The following is a 21,058-nucleotide window of genomic DNA, read 5'->3' as shown; positions in this document are numbered from 1 at the left end:
TTTGAAAAAATCATGCAGATGCTTTCATATTTTGACTATACACACGTGAAACGAAAATTGCAATTTATAAATAACTATTAATGTGAAATGCATTTAAACATGACTATGCTATCTCTCATAATACACGTATTAGAGAACTATATTTTGGCTTGAATTGCTTGGAAAATTTCAACAAATCGTTGGTTCGCTCAAGTGTTTTAAAATATCACCTTAATTATTGGGATCCTCTTTTCTTTCTTTCTTTTTTTTGAGGTTTTTCCCAATAAAAAAATTATGTGTTTCGAAAATTATTTCAAGCCGTCTCACTTTTATTCATCGAACTACAATTTTTTATGTGCAAACATCGTATATAAGGTATTGTCTGAGGGTGACCGACAGATTAGGTCGAAACGTCGCCAGATGTAGAAGAATTTTTATATTTTGATTAAACTATTGACTCGGATTTCCTTGTCTTTTTATTTCAAACTTGATCGTCAGACCGAAGAAAAAATTGAACTAATGTTCATATTTAAGTTGACAATCAAATAATAATTAGGAATGACAATCTTGAAACATATTTATTAATAACAAATAATCCTGGAAGACAAATTGGACTATAGTGTGGATGTGAGGGCACTGTGGACTATGCCGATTATGGAATACCATAGCTATTAAAGGTTACAACAGGTGGTCCGTTCCTTCATGAAGTTCTGAAAAGAGGAAAAGGGTACTTTTATTTCCAATAGCGTAAGCAATTGGGCAACGTATGTTGTAAGAAAATAAGCAATAAACTTGACGTTCTGAAGGTTCAATTACACAAAATTTTATACTTATTACTTTATACATTCGAATCAATGATAAAGTTCAAACTTTATTATATTCAATTTCTTAAAAATTTTGAAGAGTTGACTTATATCTTCAATGCTACTTCATCTTTAAATATTTACTTTCTTTTAAGGGTGTACAACATGTACACTGGATCTCCAAAATTGCCAGTCTTCATACAAAATTGCGGCTTAAAGTTGATTATTTCATTGATTGTTTAGTAGTTATTGAGAGGTGTTGTTTTTGTTTTACTTTTAGGAAACAATTTCAAACCTTCATGTACCCTGATGTTCAAGTCCTCATTTATTTAATTTGAGTTTGTCGCTGCTTTTTATACGTTAACAATGAATGAGATGTGAAAGTGTACAAGAACAAGTTTTCTTCCTGTGGTCCTAATGTAATTAATTTTTATAGCAAACCCGGAAAATTTTCACAAGAAATGCATACAAATTGATTTACATAATATGTTTTCTTAGCGTTTTTGTAAAAAACTAGCAAGCAGACAAAATGCTGCATAAGATGAAAATTGCACCCATACCTACGCCTTTGGGGATGAAAGTATCTATTCCTGTTTTTCGTGCAGTAGCTATCTCTTTTCAATGAGTAGACCCTTCAGTCATGGTATCCCGCTGTGCCCTCACACCCACAATACCATCTAAATGGTCTTCTAAGATTATTTGTTATTAATTATAATGTTTCAAGATTGTCGTTTCTAATTGTTATTTAATTGTATTTGTTTAAATTTTCCAAGCAATTTAAAGCAAAATATAGCCCTCTACTACGTATATTGTAGTAGATAGCATAGTTATGTTTAAATGCATTTCACGTTAATTGTTATTAATATATTGTAATTTTCTTTTCGCGTATGTATAGTCAAAATATGACAGCATCTGAATGATTTTTTTCCAATTTTTTACATCGTTTGTTTCAAAGATGTCGTCATCGATAAAGATAAAAACCACGGTTTTTATCTTTTCGCGAAAAATATTTTCCGAATCAATTTTTGTACCTAAACAAAAGGGGTCTTGTATGATGCGTAATCGAGTAAGATTTATTATGGCATAAGCTGTGTTTTAAGCGGGTTTTTTTTTCTTACAAGTAAATTACAAAAATGTGCAGCTGTTTTGGAGGGACCTTCATATTGCTAACGGATAGTAGATGAAGCAGAAGAGCCCGCAATTGTACGCCAATGGTTTAGAAAAATGTTTCCTACGCTAACAGATATGTTTAAAGCGGGCAGGTGGTTATGTTAAAAAAGATCATAATTTTTATCACGGAGAACACTCTGGGTCAAACTGACCCAATATTTTATTTTGACCATGTACCATTCCGCAGTGACTGGATCAACTGTCTTAAAACATGATAAGGTATACTTAAGAGCTGATAGAAATAATTCATGCAAAATTAAGCTGAAAGTATGCTAGAATAATGAAAAAAATAGTAATATGTAACGTTCCGTGATGAAAGGGACCTTAGCGTCAACAGGCAAATTTCCCAATAGAAGCGATTGAAGAAACTGTCGTAGTCAAACACTCAGCGAGTGCGCAAAATCTCCGGAATTCGTCCCCTCCACTTGCGATTACTTATTCTCGCTCCGCGCTCAATGAGTCAGACGAGCTCTTGAGTCCAACGGATTTAGAACAGAAAGATGCGTAGAAAGTGGTAGGGCTGGATTTCTCGGGCCGAGCGCACGCGTTGAAATAGTGGATTTACTCCTCACTAAGCAGCTCAATAGCAAATGAAATTTTGCAGATAAAAACTTATTTCTTTTTTAATATGAAAGAGTGATTTTGAAACTATCAATATCATCAAAAATCTGAAAATAGATTTTTTAACCCTAAGGTCCCTTTTCTCGCGGAACGTAACATATACGGTACCTTTCAAAGAGATTATCTTTTTGAAATTTGAAGTTGGTGCATTTTTTATATAGAAAGATAAAAAAGTTTTTCTTTTACCATGTAAATAAAGAAAATACTTGAAAATTTCTTGTAAAACAGTATTAATATTTATTTTTAAAAATGGCAGCATTACATGCATAATTATAAGCATTTTAATTTTTTTTCTTCTCCGACAAAATCGTTGCCAATGTAAGCACGATGATTATCGCACATTGACCGCAAACAAGATGGACGCATCATTTTTGTTTACTTGTCCTTTTAATAAACATAGCCCATATCGTGTTCTTTTTTTAAGTGATTTCCGGTTAAGAAAACATTAACGTAAAATTGAGTATTGGCCCTATTTTACTTCTGAGAAGTCTTATGAGTCAATTTGACCCAGTGTCTTCTCCGAGGGTTAAACTTACTTTTGGACTGTCTCTCGTACATCTGCATATATGGATAGACATATTTACGACCGGCTGGAGCAGCATGCAATATTTCATGGCTTATTCGTTTTTCAACATTTATATGCTCACACATAAAATTATGAATTTACCAATGATATAAACGAAAGACAAAAATAGTATATTGTCTAAAAATGCTAAAGCCGGCAGTTCTGCACGAGTGTTAAACTTTTCCCTGGGAGGCGGATGCGAGATAAAGAACATTCTGAAACAATAAGAAAAAGTTAATTTTTATGATTTGAAAGCATAACTGTGAAATATTTAATGACTTCTACGAACAAATAACATATAACAGTTTTAAGTTTTAGAGATCAATCTTTTCGTCGACAAATGTTTCCCCTTCTGTATCTGACGAAGCTAGCGTTAAAATATGATATTTTTTTCATTTCTAGGTAACTCATATAATATTACGATTGCAAAGTGAATGGGCATGGAAATACTGTTTGTGTGTGTGTGTGTGTGTGTGTATGTGTATTTTAGAGGGATCAGTGACATTGATTTCATTGTGGGGTCCTAGCAACTCAGGTCGAATGAGCGAAGTTCAGTTTATTTTACCCCGTAACCACGAGATGCATGTACACATATCCTCCGCTCATATTTGACGAATTTTGGTTTAAAACTGATCAAATAATATTAAAACAAATTCTTATAATTATGTTTTCTTTGACATTTAATTGCAGATAAGTAGTTATACGTGTCGGAATCAGGAAACACGGTTCGATTCTGGTGGAACACTGTGATTCTGGTAAAGAGTCCGCACTGAAATAACTATTCAGGTATTGAGCTGGAATTGGGGTAGTGTCTAAAAAGTGAGCCTTACCGAAAAATCAGATTAAGCTGGCAACGCGAGAACAGCATCATACAACACGTTACCCGACTTTGCAATTGCAGGTATGTCTAGTAATGACATTAATTCCAAGCATCGTTTTATCGACAAGCAGATACATAAAATGCTTTACTGAATTAGAGTGCCTAGACCGTAAGCAAACTTCAAATAGGGTGTCGTTCATAAAGTCTACATCTACTGCGAACTCAAAATCTCCCGCTGCATTCAAGTGATCGGCATAGTAACTTCTTTTCATTTTTATTTGATAAGTGCCACATGGATACAAATGAAACTGGAAGTTGTCCAATCAGGAAAAGCAGTCTATTTCAAAAACCTCAATGCGTCAGAAGTAAAACTTCCGTGCATTGAGGTTTTCTTCTCGTCCTAATAAAAAGAGGGCTTTGTCTTTATTTGAAAAATTCAGCATTGGCAGCGTAATCAATTCGTTCGTTTAAAATTTGATCGGTGGTTTGAATGCCATGTTTAGTTAGGCACAAACAGTTCTCAAACCCTGAAACATATATGGAATCGCAGTATTTTTAACCGTCTTATCAAAATACTGAAATGTTTTCTTGATTGTGCCATTGAAGACTTCAAAAATATAATAATTTTTTGTGAAAGGCCGAGACTGATTTGCTTGAGAGTTAGTTAGAGGAGCTGCTAGAGTATCTGAAAAATGTGGCATTTTGTGGACGAAACCTATTTCCGAAATTTTAAGAAGGGAATCTCGAAAACTTTGGATTTAGCAGTTTATTCAGTATAGTTGCTTCATTTTTTCCTGAATAAGGCCTGAAAACAACTCCTATGTAGTAGCCAGTGAACACGGCCATTATTGGATTAATCAAATTTCGTTCTGCGTGACCTGAGCACATGTCTCGTTGAAAAGAGAAAAATGTTGCTTTTTTGTATAAATTTATACGTGCCTTCTAACACAAAAATGATGCGATCACCTGAAGGTGAATGTAATTGTCTAGCGATTTTTGCCCTGTGGAACACTATTTGATATCGGGCAAGGCCACGAGAAAGGTATTCACCATAAAACGATTTTGATCAGGCTCGTCTAACTTGATCGCAAAGTGAACTTGCCGTTTGCCGAGTAATACACCAATGCAAGGCAAGTTCGTCATATGTATGTGCCCAGAGAAAACAGGATATGAAAAGACTCAGAGAAAATTCAGGATTACAAATATGTAGGTGTCCATATTTCACGAATCGCCGTAAGTATTGCAACTGTTCCTTATTGAACTCTGTTTCAAAAATTAAGACATCATCTGACATCTTAGAAAAGTGTATGGCATGAGAATTGTCTCTCGCTGATCAGTGTCCTTAATTGTATCCAAACATGATGCTATTTCTTCAGCGTCCATAAGGAACGTGTACTTTCTATGCCTGAATGTATCATTATGATGTTTTCAACCGAGGATCGATTTTGTGTGTACTAATATTTTCAATTTCATTATCACTGTAGTTGGTTAATTTTAGTGAAAGATCTTCAATTTACCAAAAAAGATATTAACTTTCATTGAGAGATTCGTTCAAATTGAGGTTACTTTGTCCTCTCCAGTAAATTGCAAGCAACAATATAAGTTGATTCCAAAATTGGTAGGACATTAAAACTAGCCACAACCATTTTACAAATCAAATTTGATAATTTTACAAACAACAATTGAGTAGGACTAATACTCAAAATAAAAATGTACCTTGAAATTTGAATCCTTATTTGGAAAACAAAAGTGACGGATTGTGGATTGACCCAAGAGAGAGATAATTGCGTCTTTTATCGATGATTTAAATTAATTTTTAGAAAATTTATCTCATATAAAAATAAAGAAAAATAGGTTTCTCCTCCGATATTAATCCAAAAAGCAAAACTTCCTTCGCACAACGAGGTCTTTATGATAAGATAAATTTCAAAGTCGTTACGAAGTTTTTTCTGGTTCTATTCTTCTTAATAAAAAACAAAGTGAAATACCCATACAGAATTTCAGTAGCTAGGGTAACTGTAAACAACGAGGTCTTTATCGTAAGATAAATGCAAAGTCGTTACAATGTATGTTGCACGTGCTACATGTTCATTTGTTTAAATTCCTACACTACAGGCAAACATACACGTCGAGGTCTCCACATAAACATGGAGTGCAAAAGTACTGATACCGAAATCAATATATTGAGTGCATCATATGATAAATTCATTTCATGTATAGTCCCTTAGCTCTTACTGGTTGTCCAGTTTTTATTCAGAGGCGTATCAAAATAAATATTCGCTCTGAAATTTATGATTTAATTCTGATTATGAAAATAGCGAGGGGCAAATCACTCTCGAATCAGCGTAATTAATGCAAAGAATTACTGTAAATAATGAAGGCGATACGGAATCATTGTGAGTTTAATGCGAGGTTTAATGTAACTCGTTATTTAGAAAGATCAGGAAGAAGCGTAAAAAAATAAAGTATTTTCCGTAACTCAAACGCAAATTTAAGGAAGAGAATGAAAATAGTGTTCGGAACGTGAATAACGTACAAAATAACGAAAATAGTGTATCGCGCTGTCTCATAAAGCGACCCTTTGCGTGTACAAACAAGTCGACATGACGTCACGCGGCACAACAGTAATTAGTAATTAGTTAATCATAATCAATTTCCTAAAATATGTAACGTTGAGAAATAAAAAATCACAACGTTTGCTGAGGAGTAAGACATAATTACTAGTTTTTGTGTATTTGTTCATTTTGATTTTTTTTAATGTAAAAATGGAAACCATCGATCAAATATCCAAATCTTATAAAGTAATAATCAATTATTGATGAATAAAACTAAAATGACAGGGTTTCTACTGTGCGGAAATTTAAGGAAACCCGCGAAAATCCATGAATTGTCCATTTGCTAATTTGAAAGTTCACAAAAAATTCGGATGTAATTGGATTTTTATTATTTTGTATTTTTGGATGTGTAAGTGCTAGGTTTACGTAAAGTAGGATCTCCACAAGAAAAATATTTTTTTAAAAAAAGTAGAAGCCCAAAAATTTTATATAGCGTACAAAAAGAATCTCAAAATAAGACCAAAATTCTGAGCTATGAAGAATTTCGAAATTCGGTTCTGGAGGTGCTAGATTAATGGACCGTCGAAAATATTGATTTGAAATTATAATTATAATTTAAAATTTAGGATATTTAAATTAGATTAAACTCCAACTCAAAATCCCTTTTTAACGTCCGATAATCAAATTGATGAAAAGAATTCCTGAAAATAGAATCAAGAATCTAACGACCAAATTTGGACAACCACTACAAAATATTCCCACTGCAATCTGAAAAACAAAAAAGAAACATCCTCCTCTCTCCTCCCCCTAAAAAAGAAGAAAAAAAGGAAACCATTCCCTTTCAATTTGAACAAAAAAGTAAATATCAGTTTTCTTTCCTCCTTTTTATTGTTTTGTCCAAATTGAAAGAGAATGGTTTCCTTTTTTTCTTTTTTTTAGGGGGAGGAGAGAGAAGCGGGTGCTCCTTTTTTGTTTTTCAGATTGCAGTAGGAATATTTTGTAGCGGTTGTCCAAATTTGGTCGTTAGATTCTTGATTCTATTTTCAGTAATTCTTCTCATCAATTATAATTATAATTATTTCATTGAGCTGGAAAGCAGAATTATTCACCCTCGTTCCGAAAAACAAATTCCATATATTTATAAGTTTGTTTACAGATATATTATTAATGAAAGGAACAAAACACGAAAATCTCGACGAAAATACTAATAGGAAATCAAACTCAAATAATTTCTCAAACATACGAAATAATGAATATAAGGACGAGAATAGAGTCACTGCGTGCGGTTACTGCGGCTAGTGTACATAGCGCTCATGAGGAACATCCGCTAGAAGTCAGATCGCTGCATAGTGCTATCACTGTATTCACACTCAGTTTACGCGATTTGTAGTATGACGGTTTCAGTTAAAGCGAATAAGGGGCGTACGTTCTTGTTAATCTCAATAACGTCAGTAAGGTGGACGTTAAATTTTAACGTTTACACTGATTTGAGAGTGATTAGCCACTCGGAAAATAGAAAGGACCGTCTCAATTTCAAGGCATTCTTGCCTGGAGAGCCGTCTAAAAACTCTCCTTTTGCAACCAAATACACATTCATTGTGGGACTCTTTGGTGTCAACAAATTGGAAAGTGATACTCTGACTTCTAGTGTTCACTCTCATACTTTTGATCCTAACTTTGATTTTTCTAATGGTAGAATAATGAGTACTGAAAGTAATTTAAAAAAACGCAATTTTAAAGAAATGTTTCAGATAACTGAACATAGAAATTCTATTAACAAACGCACTGACACCGATTTTCTTAGCGATATATATCGTTGCATTATATTAGCCACTATTTAGTTTTATTCGTGCTACTTTTTTAATTTCAAATTTCCCGCTCTCTGTCATTTAAGAACAGATGACATGATCCAGTTTCAGTTTGGTTTGTGAACGTTACAATACTTTACTTCAGTTTTGGACACAGTGTCTCCAATCTTGGGAACTTTTTAAACTGCGCTTGCGTAGCGCCGGAAACCCAATTGACCCCTGCTAACGCGATAATTTTGAATTATATAAATATTCAGATTTAATATTTATGATAAATAATGATTGAAAACTGCATCCAAAGTATTACTTAATTCTAAATTCGAATTTTGGACTAACAGATGAATAAGTAATACGAGTTTCATGTAAAAAACGTTATTAATTTTGTCTTAAGAAAAAAAATTCTTTAATTTAGCGTTCCAAATGTTTCAAAATGTTAATAAAAAGGTAATAAGAAGTTTTAGTTTTAAGCAAAAAATATTAGTATCAATAGTATAAATAATATGATTATTTGTATACAATATATTTTATGATATTTATACAATAAATAATTAGTAATTGTAATTCAGGTCTTCTTATAGTTATTTTTTAAAAGTATGATATAACATTTATCAGAACTGTAATTAATTATTCTAAATTCATTTTTGGCAATTTTAGTGATTTTATTTTAAGTCACATTGTCGGAAAATAAGCAAAAATTTAATTCTAAAACTCGACAGAGACGAGATTGATTATTGGGATAAAGAAAAATGATTTATTTCTCTGAACTCAGAATTCATAACCTCTATAAGATCTAATTGAGGGATTGTGAGATTGCAAAGGGGAGAATTTTGGAGGATTGAGACAGATTTGTGTGGAAGTTCGTTTGGAGATTTGGGACATGGTGGGAAGACTGTGTTGACAGATTGTTAGTAGCAGGGTTGGGTAGCGACAAAGAAAGGCGAGGCAGGTACCAGACAGCGACGGTAGATAGAGGCAGGGAAGTATAGAAGACGGGAAAGTTTGAATTTGATTCATGGCTAGCCGAGCGAGTATCTCCGCGGAAGAAACAGAATTAGAGCAGGAAGTGTTCAGTACGTCGAAAGAAGAGAAAAACGAAAGGAAAGCAAGGGGGAAGTATAAAAAAAACTATAGAAAAGGAAAGATTAAGAAGAAAAAGCGTAGGGTCAATAGAAGCATTTATCAAAAGGAAGACAGGGGAGAGGGAAAGCAGTGAAGAGAAGGAAGATATCGGGGCGAGTTTAAAATATTAGAAAATGTTTAGATCGTCGCTGGAAAAGCAGAGTTTGGTAGGGAAGAGCGATAACGGTAAGGGTGCTGACGGTAACGGAGATGGAAGTGAAGTGTCGATGAAAGAGGAAAGTTTAAAGCAAATTCGAGAAGTGATGATAGAGGTAATGGGCATTTATGAAGAAAAGCAGGAGAAAAGGGGAAAGGAATTAAAGAAGGACATTAGGCGGGAAATGGCTAAAGTTAAGAAAGAAATAAAAAAAATGGGTTTGAAATCAGGGAAAAGTTAGAAAAGAGGATGCAGTCATTTGAGCGAAAACTAGAGAAGCAGGAAGAAGTTAATAATACAAAGGTAGAGGAAATGAGAGGTAGGATGAAGAAACTTGAAAGCTCGAACGGGGATTGTGGTGGGGGCGAATTTGGGAATAAGGAGATGGAAAGACTGAGAAAAATAGAACATAGAATAGAAAGGAAAGAGAGGGAAGAAAGAAAATTAAACATAGTGATAGGGGGTTAAGATTAGAGGGGAAGGAGCTGAAAGAAGGAGTGGACGAAGTACTAAAAAGGATTGATGCTAAGGTAGAGATAGAGGAAATGCGAAATGTAGGAAGGGAGGTGCGAAGAGGGGAGATGATGGAGATTAATAAAGGGAACAGATAGTAAGAAATGAGGTGCAGGGAAACTAGAAGAGGAAGGGAAAAGGGATATGAAAATATGAAATACTAAGAAAGAAAAAATTGAGAAACGAAAGTGGGGAAGAATGGAAGATTTGTTACTGGAATATAGCAGGATTGGAGAGAAATGATAAGGAGTTTATGAGAAATTTGACAGGATCGGATGTAGCCATAATGATGGAGACGTGGCTAGATGAAAAGGGATGGGAAAGAGTAAGGGGAAAGTTACCAAGAGGTTACAAATGACAAGTGCAAAATGCAAAGAGGAAGAATAAAAACGGCAGAGCAATGGGAGGAATGGTGATGGGAGTAAGGAATGAATGTATAACAGGGAAAGATAAGAAAGACAGGAATGAACAAAAAGAAGGAGTAATAATAGAAGAGGCAATGATGGGAGGAGAGAAGTGGAAGGTAGTGGGGATTTATGTGAACGATGCTATGCAGGAAAAAGCAGAGGAGATTAAAGAAATGATTGAAGAAAATAAAGAGGAGATTAGGATGATAATAGGTGGGGATTTCAATGCAAGAACAGGAGTCAGAGAAGGAAGGGAATGGGAAGAAGAGAGAGGAAGAAAATCCAAACATAAGGTACTAAATGGGGAGGGGAAAAAGTTGTTGAAGAGCTTGGAGGAGTTGGGATGATATATCTTAAACGGAAATATAGAAGGGAATGAAAAAGGAGAATATACACGCTCAGGAAGTGAAAGGGGAACTGTAATTGATTATGCGATAGTGGATGATGAGTTAAGAGAGAAGGTTAAGAAACTAGATGTAGGTGAATATATTGATTCGGATCACTTTCCCTTAATAGTGACATTAGAGTGACAAAAAAGCAATAGCAATATGAGTGAAAGGGGAGCCAATGTAAAAAGTGTAGGAAAAGGGGATTGGTCAAGGGAAGGATTAGAGTGCACGAAAAAAATGAAGTTAGTAAAGGTGGAATAGAAGTGGGTGGGATGAGGACTGCAAAGAGAAAAAAAGGAGGTTAGAAAGGATTTAAGAAAGTGCAGAAAAGAAAAAAGTAATGCGGAAGAATATGGGAAAAAAAGAAAGAGTATACTGAATTGTGTTATCAAAAAAAGAGGTTGAGATTAAAAGGTTTGAGGAAGAGGCGGAGAAGGCTAGGACGGAAGAAGAGGTATGGAAGGTAGTAAATAGAGAAAGAAAAAGAAGAAAAAGAGTAAACCAAGATATTGAAATGATAGAATGGAAGAAATATTTTTTGGATTTCCTAGGAGTAGAGAGGAGAGTTGTAAAGGGAGGGAAATATGGTAGAGAAAGAGATGAGGAAGAGGACATTTCAAGGGAAGAAATAGTTAAAGTTTTAGGAATACTGAAGAATGGAAAGGCACCTGGTATAGATGAGATCCCAAATGAAGTATGGAAATATGGAGTGGAGGAACTAGAGGAATGGGCATGGATAATGTGTAATAGAGTATGGAGAGGAGAGGGGTGGCCAGAGTTATGGAAAGAAGGAGTATTTATACCAATAATAAAGAAAGGTAAGGGAGAGGAGGTTAAAGATTATAGGGGGGGGGGGGTGATGTTGAAGCCAACACTGTATAAAGTATATGTAACTATTTTGTCTGAGAGATTGAAGATGGAAGTTGAAAAAAAGATCGAATCGCCGAATCAGACAGGGTTTATAAAAGGAATGGGGGTAATGGACAACTTATATGTTCTGAACTATCTAATAAATAAGAGAATTAAAAAGGAAAAAGGGGCAATGATAGCAATGTTCGTGGACTTGAAGGCGGCGTTTGACTCATTAGACCGAGGAAAAATAGAAAGAAGAACTGAGGAGAAAGGGTTGGGGAGGAGTTAGGATAGGGAAGGAAAAGATATATACACTGGCATACGCACACGACATAGTGTTGATGGCAGAGGATGAGGAAGAGATAGCGGGATTAATTACAGGATTAGAGAAATACTTAGATGGAAAAAGGCTGAATGTAAATGTAGAAAAGACAAAGATAATGAGGTTTAGAAAAGAAGGGGGAAGGAAGAAAGAATGGACAGGGATATGGAAAGGAATAAAGTTAGAAGAAGTCAAAGAGTATAAATGTTTGGGATATATCTTGCAAACGATTGGAGATCAAACAGCTCATATAAGAGAAAGGATAAAAAAAAGCAGCAGGGGTAATGAAACAGATATGGGGAATAGGAAAAAGAAGGTTACAAAAATTGGAGAAGGAGAATGTGGTTATTTTATACGCTGGTATGGCCGGTATTAGGTTATCGAGCAGAGATATGGGGATGGAAAGAAAGGAAAGATATTGAGAGCTTACAAGAAAGGTATATAAGGTGGACACTAGGGGCAGACTGGAGGACGCCAGGATATATGGTGAGAGAAAAAGCGCAAAGGGATAAGTTAAGTATTAGAGCGGAAAAGAGGGCATGGAAATTTGAGACGAAACTGAGGGAGGGAAAGGGAGGGGAGTTGGCGAGAAAGTGTTTGATGGAGGTAGAAGAGAGGAGAGGGAGGGCAATCGAATTAACGAGATGGGAAGAAGAAAGGAGGGAGTTCTTTAATAATAGAGAAATAGAAGAAGGGATTGAAGTAAACTATGAAGAATTGGAAAAAAAGGGAGAGGGAAAGACAATTAATAGAAAGATGGGGGGCGATTGAGGAATCAAAATACAATAAATGGTATAAGATGATAAAAAAGAAGGGGTGCCAAAGTATTTAGAAAATGGATGGGGAGAGAGAAGGCGGCCCAGAATAGCGAGATTTAGATTGGGAAACGAGGTAAGGGAGGGGATATATTGCGAAAAAGAAGAGCACAGAAAGTGAAGAATATGTGAATGGGAGGAGGAAACATGTAGCATTTATGGGAAGGTTATAGGAGAGGAATGGAAGATAAAGAAAGCTAGCAAGAAAATGTAGTTAAGATTCTAGGGGAAGATGGATTAGGAGAAGAATGGATAAAGGAGTTGGAGGATGCTAGAGGAGCGAATGAGAGAGAATGAAAGAATACACGTGAAAAACGTAAATGGAGGTACAAAAAAGGGAATAAAAAAAGGAAACGGAAGTCGCTTAGATTAGAAGCGTGAAAATTGTAAGTAATGGTAAAGTAAAATTTAAGTAGACTAAGATGCGTTTGCGTTCTCATGCTCTCTCTCTCGCTTGCAGTCTCGCTTTCGTTCGCTCGCTCACTCGTTTGTCAATAAGTCCTAAATTGCGCTATCGCAGGAAATAGAAATAAGGAATTAGATATAAGACTTTATGTAAATAGTTGTAAATAGTTGTAAATAATTGTATTTATAGAAAGGATAAGATTGTCAAAAAATATAGATATAATCGGAAAGATTGTAAGGAATGGAAGTCATTTTTGGATACTAAATTATTTTTAAAAATTCTGTTAACATCCAGTTATGGTTTTCGTTTTCAATTATGTATCCTCATGAGGTCCGGCGTTGCGGGACGAAAGCTTGATTAATAAATACGAATGAAATGGATATTTTGGACTAGTAGATCAAAAATGTCATAAGATCGACCTTCCCAATTTATCACTTTAGTCAACAACCTAACGTCTAAAGTAGATATTGTTATTCTTCTGGCGTTAGATAATCATTTCTTTTTACCTACCTACTTGATTAAAATACTTGAATTGTGCTAACCTAGACTGTTGACGCTAATTACCTATCATTAAGTCGTGTGACTGTTGGCCTTCATCTTTTTTGTATACGCGGTGTGTTCAAAAAATAAGGTAACTTTATGGTTTTCTCAAAAAATATTCATTTATTCCTCAATATTTATGCTGTCCCCTTCAAAGTAATCCCCCTCAGATATAATACACTTGTTCCAACGCTTTTTCCAATGATCGAAGCACTTCTGATAATCATTTTGTGGTACAGCCTTGAATTCTTTCAGCGATGCAGTTTTTATCTCCTCAATCGTTGAAAATCGATGCCCTTTCATGGGTCTCTTCAGTTTTGGGAAAAGAAAAAAGTCACTGGGGGCCACATCCGGTGAATATGGAGGCTGAGGCATGACTGTGGTGCTGTTTTTGGTCAGAAAATCTGTCACAAGCAACGATGAATGAGCAGGTGCATTATCGTGATGCAAAACCCACGAATTGTTTTTCGAAAGTTCCGGACGATTTTTGCGTATCGCCTTTCGCAAACTGCGCATAACTTGAAGGTAATACTCCTTATTAACCGTACGACCTTGTGGTAAGAATTCCTGATGCACTACGCCACGGTAATCAAAGAAGACAGTGAGCAAAACCTTCACATTTGACCAAACTTGACGTGCTTTTTTCGTTCTTGGAGAGTCAGGATGCTTCCACTGAGACTATTGGGCTTTACTTTCGACGGCATAATCATATACCCACGATTTATCCCCAGTTATAACCCTTTTGAGAAAATCAGGATCATTATTGACTTCATTCAGCATCTCCTGAGCGATGGTCATGCGATGGATCTTTTGATCAAAATTAAGCAGTTTTGGAACAAATTTCGCTGACACACGTCTCATGCCCAAAACGTCCGAAAAGATAGCATGGCATGAGTCAACCGATATGCTAACATCTTCAGCAACTTCTCTGATGGTAATTCGGCGATTTTTCAACACCATTTCTTCCACTGCTTGAACGTTTTCATCTGTTGTTGACGTGCTGGGACGTCCAGGGCGAGGTTCGTCTTCGACATCCTCTCGGCCTTCTTGTATCAGCTTGTACCACTTATACACATTTTTCTTACTTAGAGTAGACTCACCGTATGCAACTGTCAACATTTCAAGAGTCTTAGAGCACTGGATACCATTTTTCACACAAAATTTAATGCAAACTCTTTGCTCCATTTTTTCGAAAGAAGAAAATCGCCGAGCACATCAAACCCTTCTAACCTTTTACGCCTCTGCCAGAAAAACAACACGAGCTATATAGTCAAAACTGTGAACATATGATCGTGACGAGTGTACCAACACAACAAAATAAAAAATTTAAAACTTGAATGTACGTAGCTCGCAAAAATCGAAAAGTCACCTTACTTTTTGAACACTCTTCGTACAAGCTTACGTTTCTTTCTACGTTTCCGTATAATATGGCATGCATCCCGTGTTTACGGGTAAGATGAACTTGACTTCGCTTATTCTACCGAAGTATCCAGTACCCCGCAATGAAATAAGTGTGACTGTCCCCTCTAAAATAGACACAAAAAAAATCATTTTTCCCTACCGATTCACTTTGCACTCCCAGGTCAAAAATTGCCTCTTTTTAACATCCTCCAAGCTGGATTCTTACTCAAATAGCAGATGTGTCGCTTCTAGCACCATGAGTCAATATTCCGAACACTGGTATAATTATGTATTTATATATAAATACCTTATAAGAAAAAAGAAAATTTAAATTATATGTATACAGCTCAATAGTGGCACGATTACAAGTGTGCAACTCAGGCTATTAAAGATGTCACCGTTCGAAAAAGGATAACGAATTTCTAGCGGAAGTTTCATATGGGTTAGCGCATCTTAAAAAAGCTGGTTTTTTCACAAAAGAAAGGTCGAAATTAGTCGTTGAAGGTGCTAGTAACAAGTCTGTTTATGTTATTGGATATAGAATAAATGGGTGCGCTATGACCTATATCATTTTTGAGTGTATCCGCGACACAATTACTAGAATCCACCGAGTCCGTGGGCCACACCCTTCTGACCCACGAAGCTCGTTGATTTTATTTTTAATTTAGGCGTTAGATAGGGATTATCCTATCCGAACCCCGCTGCATCTGGTTCTGTCACTTTAAGTATGTGTGCTAGCCCACCTCTTAGCACGAGATGCTATTAGGGAGTCGGAATTTGGGAGGAAAGGGTGGTTTTATATTTAATAATTTTAACTTATAAAACACCACATTCTAGGTTTACGTAATATATTTAACATTAGAAGTTTCTACTATCAACAACAACAAGAGTATAGACTATTCTTTACTCGAAATAAACTCCCGCGACAATTTAACACGGAGACGACGAGGTAGGAGGAACCCACACCGACACTTTTTAAATATTACGGCATATCATGATCCAAGAAGCTATGGTCTTGTCACGCGCAAGTAAAAAAAGTGAACCAATCCAATTGCCTGTAGGGATTCGTAAAGTGACCTCCATTTTTAAAAGGACGTTAAGCGGGAAGTTTAAAGCGTGTAAAACACTGCACGTGCGAATTGCAAGAAAAACTCGTAAACAGTCTTATAAATATTATAAATAATCGTATAAAGCTAAAATGAAAATCAGAAACATGTCACTTATATTTATAAAGAGTATCAAAATGGGAAAAGCGTGCTATCAAAAAATTTCAAGAAGATTTTGGAAAGAACGAACAAAGTAAACAAATTTTCTTGTATTGTGTTTTTTATTCCTGATCTTATTCTAAATAATTTGTAGTAACTGTATAAAGTCGGCTAAAATAATGTTTTTATAAATTTAGCAATTATAAAAATAAATAATTAATGATTGAAAACAGAATGTTAATCATAATAAATAAAAAAATTATAATTATTGTAATTGGAAATTAAGAATTATAATAATAATTAAGAATTATTGTGATTAAACTAATAATAATTATAATTTTTGTACAATAATAAAATACAAAAAATATAATCATGCTAATAATTGCTAATATTGCAATATAATAATGTTTTGAAATAATACTCCAGACAACGAGTCGGCCAACAATGCCGGCCATTCTAGAGCTGGGGGAGCCAATTAAAATGGATTCAATGCGATGGATCGGCGGAATCTCGGGACCTTTAGGTGGACGGAGCTACTGAATCACGACTTGCTATGTGCTACGATGCGAGTGTGGCCCCTTAACGGGGTTACGTGGCACGGCTGCATGCTCTGTAGTACGAGAAACACCCGGAGCTATCGCACTTTTCGCAGCAACGTCTGCGAAACCATGCCGAACTACTCCCAAAAAGGCGCTATGTAAGCGGAACGCCTACTCTTCCACAGCTAGAACAAGCCGGCAACAGAGAAATAGAGGCGACACTAAGACCAACCGCGGGCAGGCATCCAATAGAGGAAGAGCGATGCTTCATGACCCGGTGAAACATCAACACCAAGGTTTCTCTCAAGCCTAAAAATCTGGCTGAAATAGATGACGAGCTTCGTCGACATTTTCCCGAAGAATCCGACCTTTGGGCTTTCAATTATTTTGTGTATAATGCAGCGAGAGCTTTGGCCGATGCGAACCGTAAAACTAAACCAACGGTTGATCATAAGACCAAAAAACGATTGCATCAACTTGCCATAAAGATAGACTGGGCAAGACAGTACGCGTCCCGCTTTCAGTGTGTGATTGACTACATCACATCTGGCAGGAATTTTACCGCCAACGTTCGAAAGTTCGCGGCGAACTCCGGGCCCGTTATCACACACTTAACAAGTCAAAGCTGCTGACCATCAGGCAGCATATTGTTGAGAGAATACGGATACTATCTGACGCTAAGAGAAGTCTCGAGCGGAGGGAGAGGTGGGTCAGAGAAAATCAACAGTTTTTCTCTTCTAGGCCAATCACTTGTCTGAACACACTGTATAAGATATTCACAGCTATCCTAAATGATAGGATGGTTCAAGCAATTGTGCCTGTGTTGCAAGAAATGTATGAACGACAAGGCTCAAAGAAAGGCGTAGCGGGATGTCGGGAAAGCCTGCTCATCGATAGATGTGTCTGCAAAGATGCAGCATTCTACCAGCGTGACCTGTCGATGACGTGGATTAATTATCGTAAAGCTTTCGATTCGACCTCCCATAGACTTATCATCTGTCTTTTGACAAGCTTAAAGGTTCAACCGCAAATCGTTAGGTGCATGGAGATAATTGATGTCGCTTTGGAAAACCAGATTTACTATCTTATCTGGAAAAAATCGTGTGGCAAATAACAAGGTCACCTTTCAGAGAGGTTTCTTTCAGGGCGACACCATGAGCCCACTTCTCTTTTGCTTTACATTATTACCACTATCTCTAGCACTTCGCCATTCCGACGGGTACTTGTGCGGCAAACTTACAGATCGAAAGTACAAGATCACTCATGTATTTTACATGGACTATCTTAAGATCTATGCTAAAAACAAAGAGCAATTACATCTAGCTCTAGGGATTGTCGAACGATATACTAAGGAAATTGGAATGGAATTTGGGTTAGACAAATGCGCCAAGGTTCATTTGAAGCGAGGAAAACTTAATGGTATCCCTGAAGATCTTGAGCTCGTTGATAGAAGCGCTATACGACACCTTTGCGCTGGAAAGACTTATGCATACTTGTTCATGCCACAGAGCCGCATTCAGGATGTGACATCTATAAAGGATACTCTCCGAAGCAGATACAAACGTCTCATCCGGCAGATTTGGTCTTCCGAACTGTCGGCGAGGAAAAAAGTATCTGCAACGAACATGCTTGCCGTCCCCGTAGTACTCTATTCATTTGGAGCAGTTCCATCTACGAAGAACGAGCTCAGATCCCTTGATATCGGGACAAGAAAGGTTATGCACATGGACAAAAGTATGTATCTTAAGTCTTCTGTTCCGCGACTGTAGATCTCATACCGTCAAGGTGGTCGCGGAATATTGAGTCTTGAATGTCTTCACAACAGGATTATTCTGGGCACAGCTCATAGAGTCACAAATAAAAGAGACCCTCTTCTTAAAATTTTCAGAAATCACGAAGAAGTGGGCAAGGGAGCGTTGCTGTACAAAACAACGGAGGAGGCTGCTGAAACACTCGGACTTAACTTGAGTATTAGGGGTGAGTAAAATGCATCAAATCTTATCTATCTCTCATACTCACTACTGAAAGCCCGGATTAAGAAAGCACAAGAGAAAAACTTTCATGAACAGCTCCTCGATAAAAGGATGCACGGTATCTTCCACAGTAATGTGGAGGATCAGTGTTACGAGCGAATGTCAGAATTAAAATTTTTTTTGAATTAATGTGTTTCGAAATATTATTTCGAATCACATTGGCTTAAAACTCTATGCAAGTTGCAAAGCTAATCTGCTCGCTCGTAATCCGAGAGGTATTACTGATGTTGCACACCAAGCGCAAGGCTAGAACGAGCCAACTTATATATAAGGAAATTAACGATTTATAAAATAATTCTGAATTAAAATTGTTTCCCGAAGAAATTATGCTTTCTTATTTTTCATAAGCATAACTCCACTATTGCGAATAAACGAATTATATAAGGGTGAATTATGTACAGCCAGAAGGAAGGAAAGCACGACCATGGTCAACATATCCGCATACGCGAGAGCACCACGCTTACTCTCTCTTTCTCGCCTATGCCTAAACGTAGCGCTATCCTTTAAGCTTCACACGCGGCCTTGCCTCCTTTCCTTCCTCCACAGATTCTTACATGCAACCAAGCTATGTACACTGACCACGATTAAAGTTCTTTGTACCTGTACCACTGTACTCTTTTCTTCTCTCCGTCTTCCCACCCTCTTTCTACATAAGTCTGTCCTTCAACAACATACATTGACTGCTGTACAGGCTAACAGCGTAAGCATGTGGCGAGATTCAAAACAATACCATACGTTCACGCGGCAAAAGAGCAAATGCCTAGTTCGATCAGTCAAGAATCGGAAGTAATAAATACCCAATATTGAGTTGAAAATTTCGACCTGCATCGATTTCGATGGAAATTGAAATTCAAAATTATTCTTTGAAAAACGAAAGAGCTCAAAGCACTTTACTAAGATAAAGTGCTGACGAGTCTTCCGCTTCGTGAATACAATACCTAAGCAAGGCATTTGGCAATACCAAGTTCTCACACACAAAAATGCAAGCTAAGAAAAATCCAGCACATCCTTCCAAACCAAAAATTTCGCAATTTTACAAATATCTCTACCTAGCATTCCCCTGAATTATGAACTATAAACGTGCATCGGACAAGCATCTATTCGCGCAGTTTGTTGAACGAACTGGCACAGAGACTAGCATATACGTCAAAATCTCGCCCGTCCGTACGTCAAAACCCGGATTCCGCTGAAACTTTGAGACAGATTCTTAACACGTGAGTCGTCGCATCCTATCCCGCAGTTCAGTTCGTTTACGAGACTATACTTTTCCGGGCCGGTAACGGAAGCGAGTCGCGGTGTTGATCGAATGGTCGATTAATTGGGTCCGCGATCCGGACGTTAAAATTAATCTCTATTCGACGGAAGACAGGACCGTAACGGGAATGAGTCATCGTCGACACCTACCCCGAAGTTCAGTTCGTTCACGTATCTATACTTTTTTGGGTCGGGATTGGTCGTGCCTTGATCTCGAGTCCTATCCAGCCTGCTTAAAACAAAATTAGAAATTATTACTGCCTTATCGTGAAACGTGAGTCCGTGGCAGTAGTAACGAGACGGAGTAATAATCTCTGAAGGCGTAGATTTTCTTCTATGAATCCTAGACTCATTGTCTCTTGTCCTATCTCGCCTGCTTAAAACAAAGTTTAAAATTGTTACTCCTTATTCGCGTGTATTGTTTGGCTCTCGCGGGCGCCAAAAAGGACAAGAGTATATTATTTAAAATAATCTACGAGCGAGAAAAGGTTTTTCTTTCGCCCGTTCATTTTTTTATCGAAAGTTGACAGAAAAGGCCAAGGGCGCATCCTTCCTTCTGGCTTCCCTTCGCCCTTTCTAACGAATAAGCAGTAGTTTAAGTTCTTCTTATTGGTAAGTTGTATAGAACCGATTTTGAACCTTCTTTTTCTATTATGTGACACGTTCCACCCATTGTAGGAGGTGTCCCCTTCCACACCATTTTCTTTACGAGTGTTATTGTTATATTTAATTTATTCGAATAAATTCAGTGTGAATGCAGTTAAGGAAACAAAATTTTTCGACCA

The 21,058-nt window shown here is 36.7% G+C and overlaps 1 protein-coding gene across 2 annotated transcripts in view; it reads right to left on the bottom strand.

Moving 5' to 3' along the window:
* Positions 1–2,849: 2,849 nt before the first annotated feature.
* Positions 2,850–21,058, bottom strand: part of LOC117173211 — a 30,391-nt gene continuing 12,182 nt past the window's right edge. For both annotated transcript variants that reach the window (XM_033361660.1, XM_033361659.1), the window contains exon 2: positions 2,850–3,353. In XM_033361660.1, the coding sequence (XP_033217551.1) occupies positions 3,312–3,353 (42 nt within the window). In that variant the 3' untranslated portion in view covers positions 2,850–3,311. The remainder of the gene's footprint in view (positions 3,354–21,058) is intronic.

Source organism: Belonocnema kinseyi, chromosome 5 (genome assembly GCF_010883055.1).
Source record: "Belonocnema kinseyi isolate 2016_QV_RU_SX_M_011 chromosome 5, B_treatae_v1, whole genome shotgun sequence".
In the NCBI taxonomy this organism is placed as follows: Eukaryota; Metazoa; Arthropoda; class Insecta; order Hymenoptera; family Cynipidae; genus Belonocnema; species Belonocnema kinseyi.
The sequence above is the reverse complement of the archived record's forward strand: the minus strand, read 5'-3'. Positions and strand labels throughout refer to the sequence as shown.